The following is a 21646-nucleotide window of genomic DNA, read 5'->3' as shown; positions in this document are numbered from 1 at the left end:
GGGTGGGGCTGGAGAGGGCTCTCACAGCAGCTGCCCTTTCAAGGACAACTTCTGCCAGAGCTATGGCTGACCCAAAGCCATTCCAGCAGGTGCAAGTGGAGGAGTGGGGAATCAAACCCGGTTCTCCCAGATAAGAGTCCGCGAGTTTAGATATAGAAGGCTATATCTAAAAGGAAGCCCAGCACGTGATACTCTCACCCAGTATAAAGTCTTTTCTGATTGGAAGTCACCAGTAAAAAGCCCCATTAGAACCTGCTGCAACACTTTGGATAGAGAAGGAGGAAGAAAAAGACAACTTTTGAACCTAAACATACGATTATCCTCGAAATAAAACAATCTGATCCTAAAGTGCCACGTTCCAGGCATTTATATGTTTCCCACCACCGTGTGAATTCTTTGATAGGAAGTTACACTGGAAGACTTTGTGAACCTTTTTCCACACTCCAGGCATTTGTATGGTTTCTCCCCTGTATGCATTCTTCTATGGGAAGAAATATTGGCATGCAACCTGAAGCTTTTCCCACACTACAGACGTTTATATGGTTTCTCTCATGTGAGTTTGTCGATGGGAACTAAGATGGGAACTCCTCCTGTAGCTTTTCCCACACTCCAGGCATTTGTATGGTTTCTCCCCTGTGTGAATTTTTTGATGGGAATTAAGATGGGAACTCTGACTGAAGCTTTTTCCACACTCCAGGCATTTATACGGCTTCTCCCCTGTGTGAATTCTTTGATGGGAAGTAAGGCTGGAACTCTGAGTGAAGCTTTTCCCGCATTCCAGACATTTATATGGTTTCTCCCCTGTGTGAATTCTTCGATGGGTACTAAGTTCAGCACACAACTTGAATCTTTTCCCACACTCCAGGCATTTGTATGGCTTCTCCTCTGAGTGAGTTTTTCGATGGGTACTAAGATGGGAACTCTTCCTGAAGCTTTTTCCACACTCCAGGCATTTGTATTGTTTCTCCCCTGTGTGAGTTTTTCGATGAGAAGAAAGAATGGAACTCTGATTGAAGCTTTTCCCACACTCCAAGCATTTATATGGTTTCTCCCCTGTATGAATTCTTTGATGGGAAGTAAGACTGGAACTGTGACTGAAGCTTTTCCCGCACTCCAGGCATTTATATGGTTTCTCCTCTGTGTGAATTCTTTGATGGGAAGTAAGGTTTCCACTGTGACTGAAGCTTTTCCCACACACCTGGCATTTATATGGTTTCTCTCCGGTGTGAATTCTTTGATGGGAAGTTAGAACGGAATCCGTTGTGAAGCTTTTCCCACACTCCAGGCATATATATGGCTTCTCACCTGTGTGAGTTGTTTGATGGGAACGAAGATGGGAACGCTGACGGAAGATTTCCCCACACTCCAGGCATTTATACGGTTTCTCCCCAGTGTGTGTTCTTTGATGGGAAGTAAGAGCAGCACCCAATCTGAAGCTTTTTCCACACTCCAGGCATTTGTATGGTTTCTCCCCTGTGTGAATTCTTTGATGGGAAGTAAGATCGGCAGCCAACCTGAAGCTTTTTGCACACTCTAGGCATTTGTATGGTTTCTCACCTGTATGAATTCTTCCGTGGGAAGTAAGATCGGCACCGAACCTGAAGCTTTTCCCACACTCCAGGCATTTATATGGTTTCTCCCCTGTGTGAGTTTTTTGATGGGAAGTAAGATGGGAACTATGACTGAAGCTTTTCCCACACTCCAGGCATGTGTATGGTTTCTCCCCTGTGTGAGTTTTTTGATGGGAAGTAAGATGGGACATCTGACTGAAGCTTTTCCCACACTCCAGGCATTTATATGGTTTCTCCCCTGTGTGAATTCTTCGATGGTAAGTAAGACTGGAACTCTGAGTGAAGCTTTTCCCGCATTCCAGACATTTATATGGTTTCTCTCCTGTGTGAATTCTTCGATGGGAAGTGAGGTTTCCATTGTGACTGAAGCTTTTCCAACACTCCTGGCATTTATATATTTTCTTTTTGTTAAACATCTTTGGTTGAGTATTAATAACAGATATTTCAGTGTAATTTCCTCCGCTTGCAGTGCACTCATTCCTGGTGTCTCCTTGACATACGTTTTGCTGTACAGAGTCATCCCTCTGTGTAGGTCTAGGATTATTCCTCCCTTTTGGTGGGTGTTTTCCCTCCTCCCTCCTGGGTGCGTCCAAATCTTCAAACTTCTTTTTTGCATGTGACTGTATATCCTCTTTCCCCATCGATCGGTGTTCTTCTGCTCCATTCACTGACTGCCACAATTCTCCTGCTGAAAGAAAGGGATACTTGGCGTGAGAACATGACACTTTCCACAAGTACCTATCCCAGTAGCACCTAAAGCAGGAATGTCAATGATGCTGCCCACAGGTTGCCTCCAGCCCCTGCAGAGCTTTTATCCTTCCCACATGCAACCGCCTGTTCTCACTTCTTTCCCCAGGGCTGCTTTTCCCCAACTCTCTCTCCTACTTTGCGTGAACGAGATTCAAATCTAAGCCTCTGTTCCCTCCACTGGCTGACTGCGGATTCCCTTTTTGGGAGAGGGAGAGAAGGAGCTGGAGAGATCCCAGAGGCAGAAGAGAGAGTGAATCTGATTCCCGTGGTGAGACTCCTTGATTACCAGTAACATTTTATTTTAGGTTGAGGTTTTCCTGTGAATGCACCCTTTTTCGGAGGGAGAGGGGATGGACACTTCTGACAAGCAATTTATTTAATGATGAAAATTAAGATTCCAATAGCACCTTTATGACAAACAAATCTTATCGTAGCATAAAGCTTTTGAGAAGCACAGCACTCTTTGTCAGATGCATGGAGTTCCATCCATCGGATGAAGAGAGCTGTTTTTCTTGAAAGCTTTATGCTACAATAAAATTTCTAAGTCGTAAAGGTGCTACTGGACTCATTACTATTTTCAGAGCCTGCGCATGGGAGTAGGCGACGTAGGGAATTGCCTAGGTCACCAGATCCCAACAGGGGTGGAGGGCAACCACCCCTTTCCCGCTCGTGCCATCCACGAGCCTCCGTCTGCATGCTGAGGGGTCAGAGGAGCTCCCCCTGTCTCTCAGTGCCTGGAAACAATGGTGCTTTGAGGCCTTGGCGCTCTCCGAATTCGGAGAGGTCTGAAAGCGCCTTGCGTTCTTTCTGGACACTGAGGGGTCAGAAGAACTCCCCTGGCCCCTCAGCACCCAGAAACAACGGCATGTTTGGGCCTCCAAAATCGTTCATCGCCACACATTCTTTCTGGCTGCCCAGAAACAGCATTTCAGGGACCAACGTGATGACGTCACCTCTGGGTGACATCATCACGTTGCCTGCGCGCGTAAAACTTTTCCACAATGGGAGGTGGGTGGGCGCGCATCGGGGTTCTGCCGCAGGCCCTATTTTGTAGCAACAGACTAATCAGACTGACACGACATAGTCCTCTGGAACTACAGCTGAAGATCTGGAATTTGATGGCTAAGTACTGGAAGATGGCTAAGGTCTGGAATTTGATGGCTAAGTATTGGAAGATGGCTAAGATCTGGAATTTGATGGCTAAGTATTGGAAGATGGCTAAGGTCTGGAATTTGATGGCTAAGTATTGGAAGATGGCTAAGGTCTGGAATTTGATGGCTAAGTATTGGAAGATGGCTAAGATCTGGAATTTGATGGCTAAGTATTTTAAATACATTTATGGTTCCATATATTTCAGTTCCACGTGCCTCCCTTTCTCCCTCCCACCTTGCCGGCTGCGCCTCCTCCCTCCCCCTTGGCTTTTTAAAAAGTGTTTTGCTGCCATCATCGCTGGCACCGAGCGCCTTCTACCCTGTCTGAAATCAACACACCATTTCACACTCTGGCATAAACACGTGGATTTTGTTTACAATTTGCATATTGCTCATTTCACTGCTGCTTTCCCTCTTCTTTTTAATTCTACCATTTAAACTGCTATTTAAAATGTTGTCTTCCGACCTGAGCCCATTTTGGGGAAAGGGCGGAATACAAAAATAAATAAATAAAAAAGCCTGGGGGTACTACTGGAGCCTTCACTGACGATGGAGGCTCAGATAGCAGCCACTGCCAAGTCCGCATTTTTTCATTTTAGGCGGGCGAGGCAGCTGGCCCCCTTCCTGGAACGCGACGACCTAGCAACAGTGATTCATGCTACGGTCACCTCGAGGTTGGACTACTGTAATGCCCTCTACATGGGGCTACCCTTGTGCCGGACCCGGAAATTGCAGTTAGTGCAGAACGCCGCTGCCCGGCTGTTATTAGGGCTCCCAAGATGGGAGCACATTCGGTCGGGGCTTCGGGATCTGCACTGGCTGCCAATAACATTCCGAGTCCAATACAAGGTGTTGGTTATTACCTTTAAAGCCCTATATGGCCTAGGACCTGCCTACCTTAGGGACCGTCTCTCCCCACACGTTCCCCAGAGAGTACTACGATCGGGTTCACAAAACCTGTTAGTCATCCCCGGGCCAAAGGAGGCCCGTCTGAAATCCACCAGGGATCGGGCCTTCTCGGTAACGGCGCCTTACTGGTGGAACCCGCTGCCGGAAGAGGTGCGGGCCCTGCGGGACCTAGGGCAGTTCCACAGGGCCTGTAAGACAGCCCTCTTCCGGCAGGCCTATAACAACTAACTGACAATGAGAATATCTTGAATAGAACTAAAATGCACTTACAGACCGCTGGCTTTTATTCTTACTTTTATGTCTTATTAATTATGGTTTTAACTTTGTTATGTAAATGTTTTTAAACTGAATTTATGTGAATTATAATGTTGTGAGCCGCCCTGAGCCACTTCGGTGGGAAGGGCGGGATATAAGTCTAAATATAAATAAATAAATAAATAAAATAAGTGGGGCGGGGGAACTAAACCTAACTGCACACATTGCAGACTCTCTTAGTGGGAAGGAAGAAGAGTCCAGCAGCACTGAACGACATTTGTGGCAGGCCACGGAGCTTTTGGGAGTCCCCGCTCACTTCTTCAGATATATCTGTGAGTCCGTCGGTCCTTATAGGTTGGAGTGATTTCAGATGCCAAAGGACAAGAGCATGCCGGAACAAGTATGGGAATATTTCATCTCTCCTTTTCAGTTTGGTGTAGTGGTTAAGTGTGCGGACTCTTATCTGGGAGAACCAGGTTTGATTCCCCACTCCTCCGCTTGCACCTGCTGGAATGGCCTTGGGTCAGCCATAGCTCTGGCAGAGGTTGTCCTTGAAAGGGCAGCTGCTGTGAGAGCCCTCTCAGCCCCACACACCTCACAGGGTGTAAACTAACAGAAATTAGCGTCGGAAATATCACCACCACTGTCAGATTAAGTTAAATTTTAATTTTATATTGACTGTTTTTTAATAATGTTAATTTTAAAGTCCTATATTTATGTTTATAAATGTTGTTAGCCGCCCTGAGCCTGCCTAGACGGGGAGGGCGAGATATAAATAAAATTTTATTATTATTATTATTAGGGTGTCTGTTGTGGGGGGGGGGGGGAAGGTAAAGGAGATTGTGAGCCGCTTTGAGACTCTTGAGTGGAGGGCGGAATATAAATCCAATGTCTTTCTTCTTCTTGTCCAATTCTGTTTCTTCTATTCTTTGTAAATTGGAATCTTTTTGAAATGCAATTTTGGCTCCTCCCTTCAACCTTCTACTTTTCCACAGGAGGAATATTTATCTTTACTAACCTCTCACTGATGGTTCTCACTGATTCCTTTTTTACTTATAGGGCTGTGATCTATTTGAGTATTTTTTTTGTTTTAGGTCCTTGTTAAGTAAGTTATCTATTCTTTAAAAAAAGAATTGTGTGAAGTGTCTGCGCAGTATGTTTTATTATTTTCCATGGTAGTAATGTGTCTATTGCACTGTTTCTTGATTCAGCTTGTGTTTATCTTTATTTTTGCAGTGCACGCAGCAGTATATTATCACATCTGTATCCTTCTTGAATTAGTTTTGTTTACCTCGACTTGTTGCTTTTCTTCCTGTATTTGGTAGCTGTAGCTTTAATAAAGTTCTTTAAAACTGAAAAAAACAACAAGTGGCAACAAGGTATGGGACAGAGCCAACAGCTGTATATGCAGAAAAAAAAACAACCCAAATACAACATCTTTAGTGTAGGTGTCAATTTCTCTATTATATATACAGATACCACATCACAAAGTAGAAAATAATTGCATCCACAGGGGAAGGTTCCACTGCAAGAAAAAGACAGTCCACTCTGACTGATGAAATCCAAGTTCATATAGGACACACAATCTCATGAAAAATTCTTCAATAATTAAGAACATAAGAGAATCCAACATGGCTTCTCTTATGCTCTTGTGTGTGACACAGAGTGTTGGACTGGATGGGCCATTGGCCTGATCCAACATGGCTTCTCTTATGTTCTTGTGTGTGACACAGTGTTGGACTGGATGGGCCATTGGCCTGATCCAACACGGCTTCTCTTATGCTATTGTGTGTGACACAGTGTTGGAATGGATGGGCCATTGGCCTGATCCAACATGGCTTCTCTTATGTTCTTGTGTGTGACACAGAGTGTTGGACTGGATGGGCCATTGGCCTGATCCAACATGGCTTCTCTTATGCTCTTGTGTGTGACACAGAGTGTTGGACTGGATGGGCCATTGGCCTGATCCAACATGGCTTCTCTTATGCTCTTGTGTGTGACACAGAGTGTTGGACTGGATGGGCCATTGGCCTGATCCAACATGGCTTCTCTTATGCTCTTGTGTGTGACACAGTGTTGGACTGGATGGGCCACTGGCCTGATCCAACATGGCTTCTCTTATGTTCTTGTGTGTGACACAGAGTGTTGGACTGGATGGGCCATTGGCCTGATCCAACATGGCTTCTCTTATGCTCTTGTGTGTGACACAGAGTGTTGGACTGGATGGGCCATTGGCCTGATCCAACATGGCTTCTCTTATGCTCTTGTGTGTGACACAGAGTGTTGGACTGGATGGGCCATTGGCCTGATCCAACATGGCTTCTCTTACGTTCTTAATTATTGAAGAATTTTACATGAGACTGTGCGTCCTATATGAACTTTTGTATATGAACTTGGGTTTCATCAGTGAGAGTGGACTGTCTTTTTCTTCAAGTGGAACCTTCCCTTGCGAATGAAATTATCTTCTACTGCGTGATATACAACAGAGAAATTGTATATACAATAGAGAAACTGACACCTAGACTAAAGATTTTGCATTTTGATTATTTTTCTCCATACACTCTCGTTTGCTCTTTTCTTCTGAAAGGACAACAGCAGGCCTTGGTAATGAGACAGGGAACAGAGATCTCAATTCAGCCCTTTATTATCAGTTGCAATTTGCCACTCTCCCTTTTGATATCCCTTTATAACAGAAAAGATAGTCTTAAGTCAGCAACTGAATGTCCTGGAAGGTTACATGCTCCTCCCACTGGTTTTTGAACGTTGCGGTTTCTAATGTCGGACTTATGTCCGCTTATTCCTTACATCCTACTGGTCTCAATTCATGAGACCCAAATTCCCTGCCCTGTTACCAACGCTGGTATCGTGACGCCAGTTTGGTGTAGCGGTTAAGTGCGTGGACTCTTATCCGGGGGAACTGGGTTTGATTTCCGAGTCCTCCACTTGCACCTGCTGGAATGGCCTTGGGTTAGTCACAGCTCTCCTAATAGTGTCTGAGTTTTTAGCCACTGTGTGACACAGAATGTTGGACTGGATGGGCCATTGGCCTGATCCAACATGGCTTCTCTTATGTTCTTATGTGACACAGAGTGTTGGACTGGAAGGGCCATTGGCCTGATCCAACATGGCTTCCCTTATGTTCTTATGTGACACAGAGTGTTGGACTGGAGGGGCTGTTGGCCTGATCCAACATGGCTTCTCTTATGTTCTTATGTGACACAGAGTGTTGGACTGGAGGGGCCGTTGGCCTGATCCAACAGGGCTTCTCTGATGTTCTTATGTGACACAGAGTGTTGGATTGGATGGGCCATTGCCCTGATCCAACATGGCTTCTCTTATGTTCTTATGTGACACAGAGTGTTGGACTGGATGGGCCATTGGCCTGATCCAACATGGCTTCTCTTATGTTCTTATGAAGGCCACAGAAATTCACCAGCCATTCCAAGGAAATGAAGGAACACACTGTCCCAAGACAGATCTCTTCAGCCCCTACCTGCCAATTCTGCCTCTTCATCACACCCCACGAGAAACAGCCCTTCCTCTTCTTCCAGCTGGGATATCAGGTCAGGTTTGGCCATCAGAGGTCCTGTTTATAAGGGGGGGAAAACACACACACACAAAATTGCGCCTCTTCTGTGTACCCGTCAATTCAACAATCCCAAGCCAGATTGTCTGCCCCTCCAGAAACACTCAACAGGCAAGCTATGGGGGGTGGGATGGAGTACAGTAGGGGGTCAAGACCAGGGCCTTTTTTGTAGCAGAAACTTCTTGCATATTAGGCCACACCCCTCTGATGTAGCCAATCCTCTAAGAGCTTACAGGGCTCTTCTTAGCTCTTGGAGGATTGTAAGCTCTTGGAGGATTGGCTATGTCATGGGGTGTGGCCTAATATGCAAATGAGCTCCTGCTACAGAAAAAGCCCTGCTCAAGACTCATCCCACTTTTGTCTCTGTGTAGAAGCATGTATCTGTGGCCTTGCACACACGTACACCCAACTCCTGGCCTCTTGGGACCTCAGCCTCTGTACGGACAGATTGCAGGTGGGTGAAGCATTTTCCCACAGAGTAGCAATACCATTCTTTTAAAAGGGTTGACTTCCCTGAGACAGGACAGATGGGAGAATCTGAAAGGCAGCTGGCACTCAAAACATTTTTAAAAAATATCCCCTCAGGAAATTCCGAATTCAACCGTTCCTAAAACCTCTGGTGATTAAGATGCCCAGTTATGTCTCATTCGTGGACAGTCCATGAGAGAGTTGTGGGGCTGCGGGCAGCCCATGAAGAACATGAGAGAAGGAAGGCCAGATGAAAGAGGGTAATGGAACGGGACACGGCATAGGGAAGGCCAAGGGCTCTGAGAAGGGGGAGAGCTGTGTTGGAGACATGGCCAAAAAGGGGGATGACAGACGCCAGGAAACACGGAGAGGGACTCTGGGCGGTTCCCAGCAGAAGCCAGGGGCGGAGTCAGGCCAACAGGTAACAATTCTATGGTGACTAAGGCCCTTGACAACTAGAGGGGTACTGGCATAACACTGGCAGTTCTGTGCCTAAGAGAAGCCATGTTGGATCAGGCCAGTGGCCCATTCAGTCAACACTCTTTGTCACACAGTGGCCAAAAAAGCCCAGGTGCCATCAGGAGGTCCATCAGTGGGGCCAGGACACTAGAAGCCCTCCCGCTGTTGCCCCAGCATCTCCACACGGGGCCTCTCTTGGCACCTCCTCTTCCGATGCCCTCTTGGGGGGTTCAAATACAGAACTCCCATGCAGGGGCTCCCTCCCCGCAAGGAGAGCACAAAACCCTCCCCACATCAGAGAGGGGTGGCAGAAACCAGTCACTGAGACCGGGGCAGACAGCCTGACCACCTCCTTCCTCCCTAAGGAACACCTCACAGTCACTCCTCACAGCAAGAAGGAGAAAAGGATACTTACTGAGAGAGGCCATGTTCCCATAATTCTCCAGCATGACTTCCTTGTACAGAGCTCTCTGGGCTGGGCGCAGCAGGCTCCACTCCCCCGGGGTGAAAATCACAGCTACCTCTTCGAAGGACACCCCTGCCTGCAAGAAGGAGAAGGAGGCATTTCTTTACAACACTGGAAAGCTGGTCCACAAGGAGTGGGGGAAGTCAAAAAGAGAGAGAGTCCATTTGTAGTTGAAGAGCAGCACATGTGTAGTTGAAGAGGTCCATGTGGACATCTCCCTACCCCCAACCCCACCCCTTCTGGAGAGCAACTTGGAACTAGAGGGGCTGCCTCCATTGCAGGGGGCCAGTGGCCTGGTGGGGAAGAGGCCAGAGATGTCCAAAGGATAAAGGACCAAACAGAAGAAGATGAAGAAGATATTGGATTTATATTCCGCCCTCCACTCCAAAGAGTCTCAGAGCGGCTCACCTTCTCCTTTACCTTCCTCCCCCACAACAGACACCCTGTGAGGTAAATGAAGATATTGGATTTATATCCCGCCCTCCACTCCAAAGAGTCTCAGAGCGGCTCACAATCTCCTTTACCTTCCTCCCCCACAACAGACACCCTGTGAGGTAGATGAAGATATTGGATTTATATCCCGCCCTCCACTCCGAAGAGTCTCAGAGTGGCTCACAATCTCCTTTACCTTCCTCCCCCGCAACAGACACCCTGTGAGGTGGGGGGGGGGGCTGGAGAGGGCTCTCACAGCAGCTGTCCTTTCAAGGACAACTTCTGCCAGAGCTATGGCTGACCCAAGGCCATGCTAGCAGGTGCAAGTGGAGGAGTGGGGAATCACACCCGGTTCTCCCAGATAAGAGTCCACACACTTAACCACTATACCAAACTGGCAGAAGAAGACTGCAGATTTATACCCCGTCCTTCTCTCTGAATCAGAGACTCAGAGCGGCTTACAATCTCCTATATCAGGGGTGGCCAATGGTAGCGCTCCAGATGTTTTTTGCCTACAACTCCCATCAGCCCCAGCCATTGGCCATGTTGGCTGGGGCTAATGGGAGTTGTAGGCAAAAAAAACATCTGGAGAGCTACCGTTGGCCACCCCTGTCCTATATCTTCTTCCTCCACAAGAGACACCCTGTGAGGTGAGTGGGGCTGAGAGGGCTCTCACAACAGCCGCCCTTTCAAGGACAACTCCTACGAAAGCTTTGGCTGGCCCTAGGCCATTCCAGCAGAAATAAGTTTCTGTGGGAAATTCAGTATTGTGATGGAGACATTTAGAGTTGGGCCAAATCAAAATGAATGTTCTAATTCTGTTGGTTCTCTTAAAAAAACAAAAAAACCCAGAACCATCCTAGACAGGGGGTGACCATTTTTCTGCCCTCCCAGTGGGGAACACGAGAATCAGTGGGAAGCAACCCCATTCTCTGAGCGTTACAACGGAGAGGGAAGTATCCCTACTTCCTGCCATGTCTCCCCAGTCATCCTCTCCGCATACCTGAGGCGTCTCCATGGCGGCCCTTTTCTCTTCAGCACACAGAAGAGATGGTGGAGGAGGCACCAAAAAGGCTTTTCTTGCCTGCCCGGGAGAGAAAGAAAGAGGGTGGAAATTCATTTTTGCTTCTCACACAGTTTTCCGTACCTCTTCCTGGAGTGAACCTCTCTCCGGACTGGATTCAGGGCACAATTCAAGCTACTGGATCTGATCTGGGGAGGGACGGTGGCTCAGTGGTAGAGCATCTGCTTGGGAAGCAGAACGTCCCAGGTTCAATCCCTGGCATCTCTAAAAAAGGGTCCAGGCAAATAGGTGTGAAAGACCTCAGCTTGAGACCTGGAGAGCCGCTGCCAGTCTGAGAAGACAAGACTGACTTTGATGGACCAAGGGTCTGATTCAGTATAAGGCAGCTTCATATGTTCATATGTTCATCTCTCCCCTCAACCAGCCATTCTATATGGGGAGGAGGGTGTGTGTCCTGCCTTCCTTATTCATCCACCCTCCTCCCTTGGAAACGGTTCCTTGCAAAATTTGCCAACCCCTTTCTGGGAGAGGAGTCCCCTTCCCTGCCCTCCTCCCCTCTGGGAGAGGCCAAGAGCCTCCTGTCTGCCTGCCTGCCCCCCCCCCCCAGTTTTTAGGAGAGTGTGTGGGGAGTGAGGTGGGGGAACCCTAAATGGATAGGATGGAGAGTCTGACTCGAGGCGGCAGGTGAGAGATGCCAGCTTAGAAGAAATTTCTCCCCGCACACAGAAAACTAGCCCCACAAGGAATAAGATTCTGAACTCTCTGCCTGGGTTCGCCAGAATGCTTTTTGTAGCAGGGAGATTTTAGCAGAGGGGAGCCTCCCAAAAACGTTCCTTCCGCCTGCCGTCTCTAGGGAATTTGCCCTGAATCCTTGCACGGAAAAAGCAGAAGAAAATGTTAGGCACAAAATAATTCTGTCCAACCCATCGTTATTTCACTGAGACAGGGGGACAGATTTTCCTGCATTTTGCCTGGTCCAAACTCTCTACAGTTCTTTCCACCACCACCCCCCACCCCCCAAGAGTGGGCTGTTCCAGTGTTTTAAAAGCCATCAATTCTATATTAATATATTTGTAGAGCCAGATAGACTTGTGGCTACACAGGTACACGAGTCAGCTTGCAAATTAAAAACCAAAACTGGGTCACACATCTCAGACCCGGGAAGGGGGGGGGGGGAAAGCTGCCACTGGGGAATTTGAAACGGCAGCCATCCCACCTTCCTTGCCGAATTCAGCTTCACCCCCAAGCTGCTTTGGACAAGGTGGCAGAAAAGCCAAGGGAAACCCCGGCCGATGCCCAAGTGCTGCAAGGTGCTGTGTGGAAGTGGGAAAAATGAACTCCTCAAAGCATCCAAGCCACAGCAAATCACCTGTGGGGAGGAGAGCAGACCCCCTTGATCCTGTTTCCCCCAGACAGAAGGGAGAGCCCGGAGAGGAGAGAAAGGAAAGGGAGAGAGAAAGGAAAGAGAGAGAGAAAGAGAGAGAGAGAGAGAAAGAGAGAGAGAGAGAGAAAGAGAGAAAGAAAGAGAGAAAGAGAGAAAGAAAGAAAGAAAGAACAAGAGAAATAGAGAAATAGAAAGAAAGAAAGAAAGAAAGAACGAACGAGAGACAGAACGAGAGAGAGAAATAGAGAGAAAGAAAGAAAGAACGAGAGAGAGACAGAAAGACAAAGAAAGAAAGAGAAATAGAAAGAAAGAGAGAAAGAGAGAGAAAGAGAGAGAAAGAAAGAAAGAAAGAGAAAGAAAGAGAGAGAGAGAGAAAGAGAGAGAAAGAAAGAAAGAACAAGAGAGAAAAAGAAAGAAAGAAAGAAAGAAAGAAAGAAAGAAAGAAAGAAAGAAAGAAAGAAAGAAAGAAAGAAAGAAAGAAAGCTGTAGACACTTTAGATTCAGTTCCTTGGTGTGGGTCTCCTGAGGGTATCTACGTCGCAGTTACCCCCATGAACCCCCCCTCCCCCACTCCCTCAGCCTTTCCCTAAGCTCCTCCGCCCCCCCCCCCAAATCTCCCCCCCGCCCCTCTCCTTGATCAGCTCCCTCCAACTCCTCTCCCCCTCCCTTCGCCCTTCTAATAATTGCTTCTGGAAGCCCCCTCAACTTCCTCCAACCTCCCAAAGTGCCGCATTCGGATCCTGCGCCCAGTACGCCGAAGGTACCACGTGGCTCTGCGCAAAGCGGAGAAGCGGCTCTCCCCGGAACAGGAGTGTGTGTGTGGGGGGGGGGGCTTTTCCCCAGGGAGGCAAGGAAGAAATGGGGGGGGGCTCTCTTTCAGCCCCTGCCAACCCCCTCCCCTCCCCTCCCTCTGCTTTGGCTCTTGCATTGCAGCCCCCAACCCACATCCCACCCCCCCCCCGCCTCCAAAACCTTCCGGAGCTCACCTGACCCCTTCCCAGCCCTTCCAGCAGAAGTCCGCCTGGGATTCAAAAGGGCTCCAAGGCAAGGGGCGGAAGAGGAAATGGCTCCCCCCCTGAAGCCCCCACCTTCGGCCTCTCTAGGACTGCGGGTCTCGCTCACCCATTAACCCTTGGAGGTGGGGCTCCTTTTGAAAAAGGAAAGGGGGTGGTAGGGAGCCCCCCCCCACCCAGAGCCCCAGATACTGATTGCACCCAGTCCCCCCCCCCCGAAAACTGGAACTCCTCCCCATAACAGAGTGCTGGATAGGGTTGCCAAGTCCAATTCAAGAAATATCTGGGGACTTTGGGGTGGAGCTAGGAGTAGGGTTCCCAATCCCCAGGTGGAGGCAGGAGATCCCCCGGTTTGGAGGCCCTCTCCCCGCTTCAGGGTCGTCAGAAAGCGGGGGGAGGGAAGGGAAATGTCTGCTGGGAACTCTTTTATTCCCTAAAGCAATTTATTCCCATAGAAAATAATAGAGAATTGATCCGCGGGTATCTGGGGCTCGGGGGGGGGGGGCTGCTTTTTGAGGTAGAGGCACCAAATTTTCAGTATAGCATCTAGTGCCTCTCCTCAAAATACCCCCAAGTTTCAAAACAATTGGACCAGGGGGTCCAATTCTATGAGCCCCAAAAGCAGGTGCCTGTATCCTTCATTCTTTCCTATGGAGGGAAGGCATTGAAAAGGTGTGCCATCCCTTTAAATGTGATGGCCAGAATTCCCTTTGGAGTTCAATTATGCTTGTCACAGCCTTGATCTTGGCTCCACCCCCAATGTCTTCTGGCTCCACCCCCAAAGTCCCCAGATATTTCTTAAATTGGACTTGGCAACCCTAGCTAGGAGACTTGGGGGTGGGGCCAGGAGACATTGGGGGTGAAGCCAGAAGTAAGGTTGTGACAAGCATCACTGAACTCCAAAGGGAATCCTGGCCATCACATTTAAAGGGACCACACACCTTTTAAATGCCTTCCCTCCGTTGGAAATAATGAAGGATAGGGGCACCTTCTTTTGGGGGCTCATAGAATTGGACCCCCTGGTCCCATCTTTTTAAAACTTGGCGGGTGTTTTGAAGAGGGGTATTGGATGCTATGCTGTAAATTTAGTGCCTCTACCTCAAAAAATCAATCAGTCGATCAATTCTCCATTAAACCCTTTGGGAATCGGTTTCTGTAGGGAATAATGGAGTGCCCTACAGACACTTCCCTCCCCCTCCCCTGCTTTCTGATGACCCTGAAGCGGGGGGAGGGCCTCCAAACTGGGGGATCCCCTGCCCCCACCTGGGGATTGGCAACCCTACTTGGAGATGACAGGGCCCTTTTCGCAAAATGAGAAAGGAAAGGGGGTGGTAGGTAGGCACTCCAGTCTAAGGTGGCACTGCTTGCACCCAGTCCCTCCCCCCGCCAAAAATTGGGACCCCTGCCAAAAATTGGGACCCCCTCAAAAAAAAAAAAGGTGCTTGCAGACCACACTGGTGACTGGGGTTCCAAGTCCAATTCAAGAAATATCTGGGGACTTTTGGGGTGGAGCTAGGAGACTTGGGGGTGGGGCCAGGAGACATTGGGGGTGGAGCCAGAAGCAAGGCTGTGACAAGCATAATTGAACTCCAAAGGGAATCCCGGCCATCACATTTAAAGGGACCACACACCTTTTAAATGCCTTCCCTCCATTGGAAATAATGAAGGATTGGGGGGGGGCAATGGGGGCTTGTAGAATTGGCCCCCTGGTCCAATCCTTTTGAAACTTGGGAGGGTGTTTTGAAGAGATGCAAATTTGGTGCCTCTGCCTCAAAAATAGCCCCCCAGATACCTGCAGATCCAGATGTGGTGGCAGCCCTCTCCCATTAGATGTTACATGCCATCCAAAACAGTTCAGTCTTGCAGGCGCTGCAGAACTGTGATAAATCCCACACGGCCCTGATGGCTTCTGGGAGGGTTTTCCAAAGCATTGGGGCCGCCACCGAGAAGGCTCTTGCTCTGGTGTCGAGCCTAGCCTCCTTTAGCCCAGGGACAGCCAAAAGATTTTGAGAGCTTGATCGCAGTGCTCTCTGGGGGAACATGTGGGGCAAGGCGGTTCCACAGATTAGGCCACACACCTCTGATGTAGCCAGTCCTTCCAAGAGCTGTCAGGGCTCTTAGCACAGGGCCTACTGTAAGCTCTTGGAAGACTGGCTACATCAGGGTTGTGTGGCCTAATATGCAAAGGAGTTCCTGCTACAAAAAAAAGCCGTTTTTATATGTGCGTCTGCGTGTACCTGGAAGTCATGGCGACCTCTGGTGACCGACTCATTTGGGGGCCAGGAGAATATTGAGGGAGGTGGCTGAATAAAGCCCGCCCCCACCTCCCGGTATTCCAGGGGCCTGACCCTACTTAGCTTCTGAGATCTGACGAGATCTTATAGATTTATAGAATTAGAAGGTGAGCATGTGAACAAGCCTCATAGTGTAGATGTTGCTAGGTTTAGTGATTGTACTATCTGGCAGCCAAGCTTCAAGACTGGAGAAACGTCTGGAGCAGAGGTCCATCAGTGGCTATTAGCTAGAAGGTATAGATGGAACACTCCGTCTTGGACAAGTGATGCCGTGTTCTTGGTGCTTGAGCGGCAGGACAACAGTGGGAGGGCTTCTAGCAAATGCTGGAAGTGTCCGAAGTAAAATTGGTGAGTTGGAATGTTTAGTGTTGGGAGAGAATCAGTGGGACACGGTGAATGAGGAGAATCAGTGGGACACGGTGATTCCTGGATGTAAGTTATATCGGAAGGATAGGGAGGGAAGGGTTGGAGGTGGGGTGGCTCTGTATGTCAGAGGGGATATATGGTCCAGTAAGACTGAGGTCAGAGAATTAGATTCCCTTCTAGAAATGCTTTGGGTCGAAATAGAGGGCCCAAAAGGAAATTTAACTATGGGAGTTTGTTATCGCCCACCAAATCAAAAAAATAGAGAACGATTATAACATGATGGGTTAAAGATAACGGCTAAACGTAAAAACTGTGTCGTAATAGGTGATTTTAACTACCCGCAGATTGATTGGGTCAATATGTGTTCTGGTCGAGAGAAAGAGATTGAGTTTCTTGATGCTCTCAATGACTGTGCTATGGAGCAGATGGTCTCAGAACCTACCAGGGGTGGGGCGATCCTGGATTTGGTCCTAAGTAATGCCCAAGACTTGGTGAGAGATGTAAAAGTGATCGCACCACTTGGGAGCAGTGACCATAACGTTATTGATTTCATAATTTGTATAAATAGAGTTGCCCCAAAAGACTGGCACAACCACGTTTATCTTTAAAAGGCGTAAATTCTCTGAGATGAGGAGGCATGTGAACAGGAAACTGAAAGGAAAGGTAAATACGGTCAAAACCCTTAGGGAAGCTTGGAGGCTATTTAAAACTATAATCCTAGAAGCTCAGATAAAATATATATCACAAGTTAGGAAAGGCACAAACAGCTATAAGAAAAGGCCTGCATGGTTAACAAACAAAGTAATGGAATCTGTAAAAGGCAAGGACTCCTTTAAGTGGTGGAAAACCAGTCCAAGTGAGATTAATAAAAGGGAACACAGGCTGTGGCAAATCAAATGCAAGACTGTGATCAGGCAGGCAAAAAGGGACTATGAGGCGCATATTGCAAAAAACAAGACCAACAATAAAAATTTCTTCACATATATTAGAAGTAGGAAACCAGCCAGGGAGGCAGTGGGGCCCTTGGATGACCAAGGGGTAAAAGGATTACTGAAGGAGGATAGGGAAATGGCTGAGAAGCTGAATGCATTTTTTGCCTCCATCTTCACTGTGGAAGATGAGAAGTGTTTGCCCGCTCCAGAACCACTAATTTTGGAAGGGGCGTTGAAAGACCTGAGTCAGACTGAGGTGACAAAAGAGGAGATCCTACAATTGATAGATGAATTAAAAACTAATAAGTCACCGGGTCCAGATGGCATACATGCAAGAGTTCTGAAAGAACTCAAAGTTGAACTTGCGGATCTTCTGACAAAAATATGTAATCTTTCATTGAAATCTGCCTCCGTTCCTGAGGACTGGAAGGTAGTAAATGTCACCCCTATCTTTAAAAAGGGTTCCAGAGGAGATCCGGGAAATAACAGGCCAGTCAGTTTTTTTGGCCACTGCATGAGTGTTGGACTGCATGGGCCTTTGTCCTTATCCAATGTGGCTTCTCTTATGTTTTTAGATCTTGTGTCAATAGTACCAACAGTAAACTTCTTACGAAATAAATGATTTTATTGAAAAGAAAGCATCCTGTTCATACTAGGCTAGAAACTGATGAACAGGTGAAAGTTAACCACAAAAATACAGGGAAAAAAGCACACAATAAAAACAAGGTCTCCAAACCTTTTTAAAAAAATCTTACCTAGATGCCTAAAAGTCACAATTTGCTAAGATTTTGGAAAGCCCATTTCTGAGCTGATAGGCAGAAGGAAGTGCAGCATATGTGATACACTCACCCAGTATAAGGTCTTTTCTGACTGGAAGTCACCAGTAGAAAGCCTCATTAGAACCTGCTGCAACACTTTCGATAGAAGAGAAGGAGGAAGAGAAAGACAACTTTTGAACCTGAACATGCGACTATCCTCGAAATAAAACAATTTAATCCTAAAGTGATTGCGCAAAGGAGTGAATCCATGACATGGACTAGAATGAATCCTGAGGACGGCCTTTAGATTCTCAGAGAGCAATTTGCAATTCCAGAGCAATAAACCTCCCATTTCTAGAGTTATACCAATGAACTCATAAGGCTGAGAGACGGCTACGAACTTTTTGTACTTTTTCTGACCAGGAACTTTGCAGAGATCATGAAATGACAAAAGGCACAAGCCTTCATAAATATAATGAAAATCATGAATATGTGACATATTTCCTCTACCCTATGTCCATTCTTCCGTGGAAAAGAAGGTGCGTCTACTGACAGAACTTTTTTCCAACACTGCAGGCATCTCGATGGTTTCTCTTCTACAGGAATTCTTTGATGCAAATTAAGAGTGTAGCTCTGTCGGAAGCTTTTCCCACACTCCAGGCATTTATATGGTTTCTCCCCTAGGTGAGTTCTTTCCTGGGAAGACAGAATGGAACTCTTTCTGGAGCTTTTCCCACCTAGGCCAGGGGCGTCAAACGCATTTGTTACGAGGGTTGGATCTGACATAAATGAGACCTTGTTGGGCCAGGCCATGTCAGGTCGGGCCATGTGTGTTCCTATTTAAGATTAGCTAGCAGAGATATAGTTTATAAAGGACACAAACACAATTAAAGATTAAAATCAAACATGTTTAAAACATTAGCACTCTTTGGTCTTAAAGGTGCTTTCTTTGTATTTCCGCCATGGGATCCAGTGAACTGGGCCAAGGAAGCTCTGGCTCTTTCCTTCTTTCCCCAGCGGACTGGGGGAGGAGGAACCTCAGCCAATAGAAGGAAAAGAGGCTTGACTCAGTAGCTCTTGCTCTGTGATTGAGAGTCTGGAAAAACAAGCTCTGACTCCCCCCCTCCCTCCCCAAGAAAGGAGCCTCAGCCAATGGAGAAACTAAACATTTTGCTCCACAGCTCCTGTGCAATTGAGCAAGCCTGGCAGACCAAACTGTTATGCAGAAGAAAGCAAGATATAGGGAGAAGGAAGCAGATGACAGCCAGTTGCTCGGGGGCCTGATAGGAGCCCTCCAGGGGCCTAATTTGGCCGCCCAGACAGCATGTTTGACACCCCTGTTCTAGGCATTCATGTTTTTTCCTCCGTGTGAGTTCTTTGATGTGAAGTCAGATTGAAACTCTTTGTGAAGCTTTTTCCCCATCCCTGGCATTTAAATGATTTCTCCCATGTGAATTCATTGATGGGAAGTAAGATCGGCACCCAACCTGAACCTTTTTCCATGTTCCAGGCATTTATATGTTTCCCCCCACCCCCGTGTGAGCTCTTTAGTGAAAAGACAGATTGGAACCCCTTGTAAAGCTTTTTCCACACTCCAGGCATTTGTATGGTTTCTCCCGTGTGAGTTTTATGATGGGAAGTATGATGGGAACTCCTCCTGAAGCTTTTCCCACACTCCAGGCACCTGTATGGTTTCTCCCCTGTGTGAATTCTTTGATGGGAAGTAAGATCAGAACCAAACCTGAAGCTTTTTCCACACTCCAGGCATTTATATGGTTTCTCCCCTGTGTGAGTTTTTTGATGGCAACTAAGATGGGAACTCTTCCTGAAGCTTTTCCCACACTCCAGGCATATGTATGGTTTCTCCCCTGTGTGAATTTTTTGATGGGAAGTAAGACTGGAATTCTGAGTGAAACTTTTCCCACATTCCAGGCATTTATATGGTTTCTCCCCTGTGTGAGTTCTTTGATGGGAAGTAAGATCAGCACTCAACCTGAAGCTTTTCCTACACTCCAGGCATTTGTATGGTTTCTCCCGTGTGAGTTCTTTGATGGCAACTAAGATGGGAACTCTTCCTGAAGCTTTTCCCACACTCCAGGCATATGTATGGTTTCTCCCCTGTGTGAGTTTTTCGATGGGAACTAAGATGGGAACTCTTCTTGAAGCTTTTCCCACACTCCAGGCACCTGTATGGTTTCTCCCCTGTGTGAATTCTTTGATGGGAAGTAAGATCAGAACCAAACCTGAAGCTTTTTCCACACTCCAGGCATTTATATGGTTTCTCCCCTGTGTGAGTTCTTTGATGGCAACTAAGATGGGAACTCTTCCTGAAGCTTTTCCCACACTCCAGGCATATGTATGGTTTCTCCCCTGTGTGAGTTTTTTGATGGCAACTAAGATGGGAACTCTTCCTGAAGCTTTTCCCACACTCCAGGCATATGTATGGTTTCTCCCCTGTGTGAATTTTTTGATGGGAAGTAAGACTGGAATTCTGAGTGAAACTTTTCCCACATTCCAGGCATTTATATGGTTTCTCCCCTGTGTGAGTTCTTTGATGGGAAGTAAGATCAGCACTCAACCTGAAGCTTTTCCTACACTCCAGGCATTTGTATGGTTTCTCCCCTATGTGAGTTCTTTGATGGCAACTAAGATGGGAACTCTTCCTGAAGCTTTTCCCACACTCCAGGCATATGTATGGTTTCTCCCCTGTGTGAATTTTTTATGGGAAGTAAGACTGGAATTCTGAGTGAAACTTTTCCCACATTCCAGGCATTTATATGGTTTCTCCCCTGTGTGAGTTCTTTGATGGGAAGTAAGATCAGCACTCAACCTGAAGCTTTTCCTACACTCCAGGCATTTGTATGGTTTCTCCCCTGTGTGAGTTTTTTGATGGGAAGTAAGATGGGAACTCCGAGTGAAGCTTTTCCCACACTCCAGGCATTTATATGGTTTCTCCCCTGTGTGAGTTCTTTGACGGGAAGTAAGATGGGAACTCCGAGTGAAGCTTTTCCCACACTCCAGGCATTTATATGGTTTCTCCCCTGTGTGAGTTCTTTGATGAGAAGTAAGATGGGAACTCCGAGTGAAGCTTTTCCCACACTCCAGGCATTTATATGGTTTCTCCCCTGTGTGAGTTCTTTGATGGGAAGTAAGACTAGAACTCTGAGTGAAGTTTTTTCCACATTCCAGGCATTTATATGGTTTCTCCTCTGTGTGAATTCTCTGATGGGAAGTAAGACTGAAATGCAACCTGAATCTTTTCCCACACTCCAGGCATGTGTATGGTTTCTCCGCTGTGTGAGTTTTTCGATGGGAAGTAAGATGGGAACTCTGACTGAATCTTTCTCCACACTCCAGGCATTTGTATGGTTTCTCCTCTGTGTGAATTCTTTGATGGGAAGTGAGGTTTCCACTGTGACTGAAGCTTTTCCCAAACTCCTGGCATTTATATATTTTCTTTTTGTTAAACATCTTTGGTTGAGTGTTAATAACAGATATTTCAGTGTAATTTCCCCTGTTTGCACCATACTCATTCCTGGTATCTCCTTGAGATTTGTTTTGCTGTACAAAGTCATCCCTCTGTGTAGGACTGGAATTATCTCTCTCTTTTGGCGGGTGTTTTCCCTCCTCCTTCCTGGGTGCGTCCAAATCCTCAAACTTTTTCGCATGTGATTGTATATCCTCTTTTCCCACCCATTGGTGTTCTTCTGCTCTATTCACTGACTGCCACATGTCTCCTGCTGAAAGAAAGGGATACCTGGTGTGAGGATATGACACTTTCCACAAGTACCTACTGCAGTAGCACCTAAGGCAGGAATGTCAATGATG

The 21646-nt window shown here is 47.2% G+C and overlaps 1 protein-coding gene and 1 pseudogene across 1 annotated transcript; both read right to left on the bottom strand.

The window, feature by feature from the left end:
* The window catches only part of LOC132584189 (zinc finger protein 420-like), a 122447-nt pseudogene that overhangs the window by 20015 nt on the left and 80786 nt on the right, over nt 1-21646 (bottom strand).
* LOC132585357 (zinc finger protein 135-like) lies at nt 536-13553 on the bottom strand. The gene is made up of 6 exons (XM_060257222.1): nt 13442-13553; nt 11051-11131; nt 9565-9691; nt 8130-8222; nt 1306-2259; nt 536-1218 (listed from the first exon to the last, which is right to left on the bottom strand). The coding sequence occupies exons 2-6, from the start codon at nt 11063-11065 to the stop codon at nt 536-538; spliced, it is 1872 nt and encodes a 623-aa protein (XP_060113205.1). The 5' UTR covers nt 11066-11131; nt 13442-13553.

This window comes from Heteronotia binoei, chromosome 1 (assembly GCF_032191835.1).
Source record: "Heteronotia binoei isolate CCM8104 ecotype False Entrance Well chromosome 1, APGP_CSIRO_Hbin_v1, whole genome shotgun sequence".
Taxonomy (NCBI): domain Eukaryota; kingdom Metazoa; phylum Chordata; class Lepidosauria; order Squamata; family Gekkonidae; genus Heteronotia; species Heteronotia binoei.
The sequence above is the reverse complement of the archived record's forward strand: the minus strand, read 5'-3'. Positions and strand labels throughout refer to the sequence as shown.

Bases quoted from the DNA above. Each gene is read 5' to 3' on its own strand.
- LOC132585357 (XM_060257222.1), bottom strand. The intron at 8,223-9,564 runs GTAAGTATCCTT...CCTTATAAACAG, and splicing joins TGGGAACATGGCCTCTCTCA to GACCTCTGATGGCCAAACCT. The intron at 1,219-1,305 runs GTGAGAAGCCAT...TTCACACCGGAG, and splicing joins CCATCAAACAACTCACACAG to AGAAACCATATAAATGCCAG.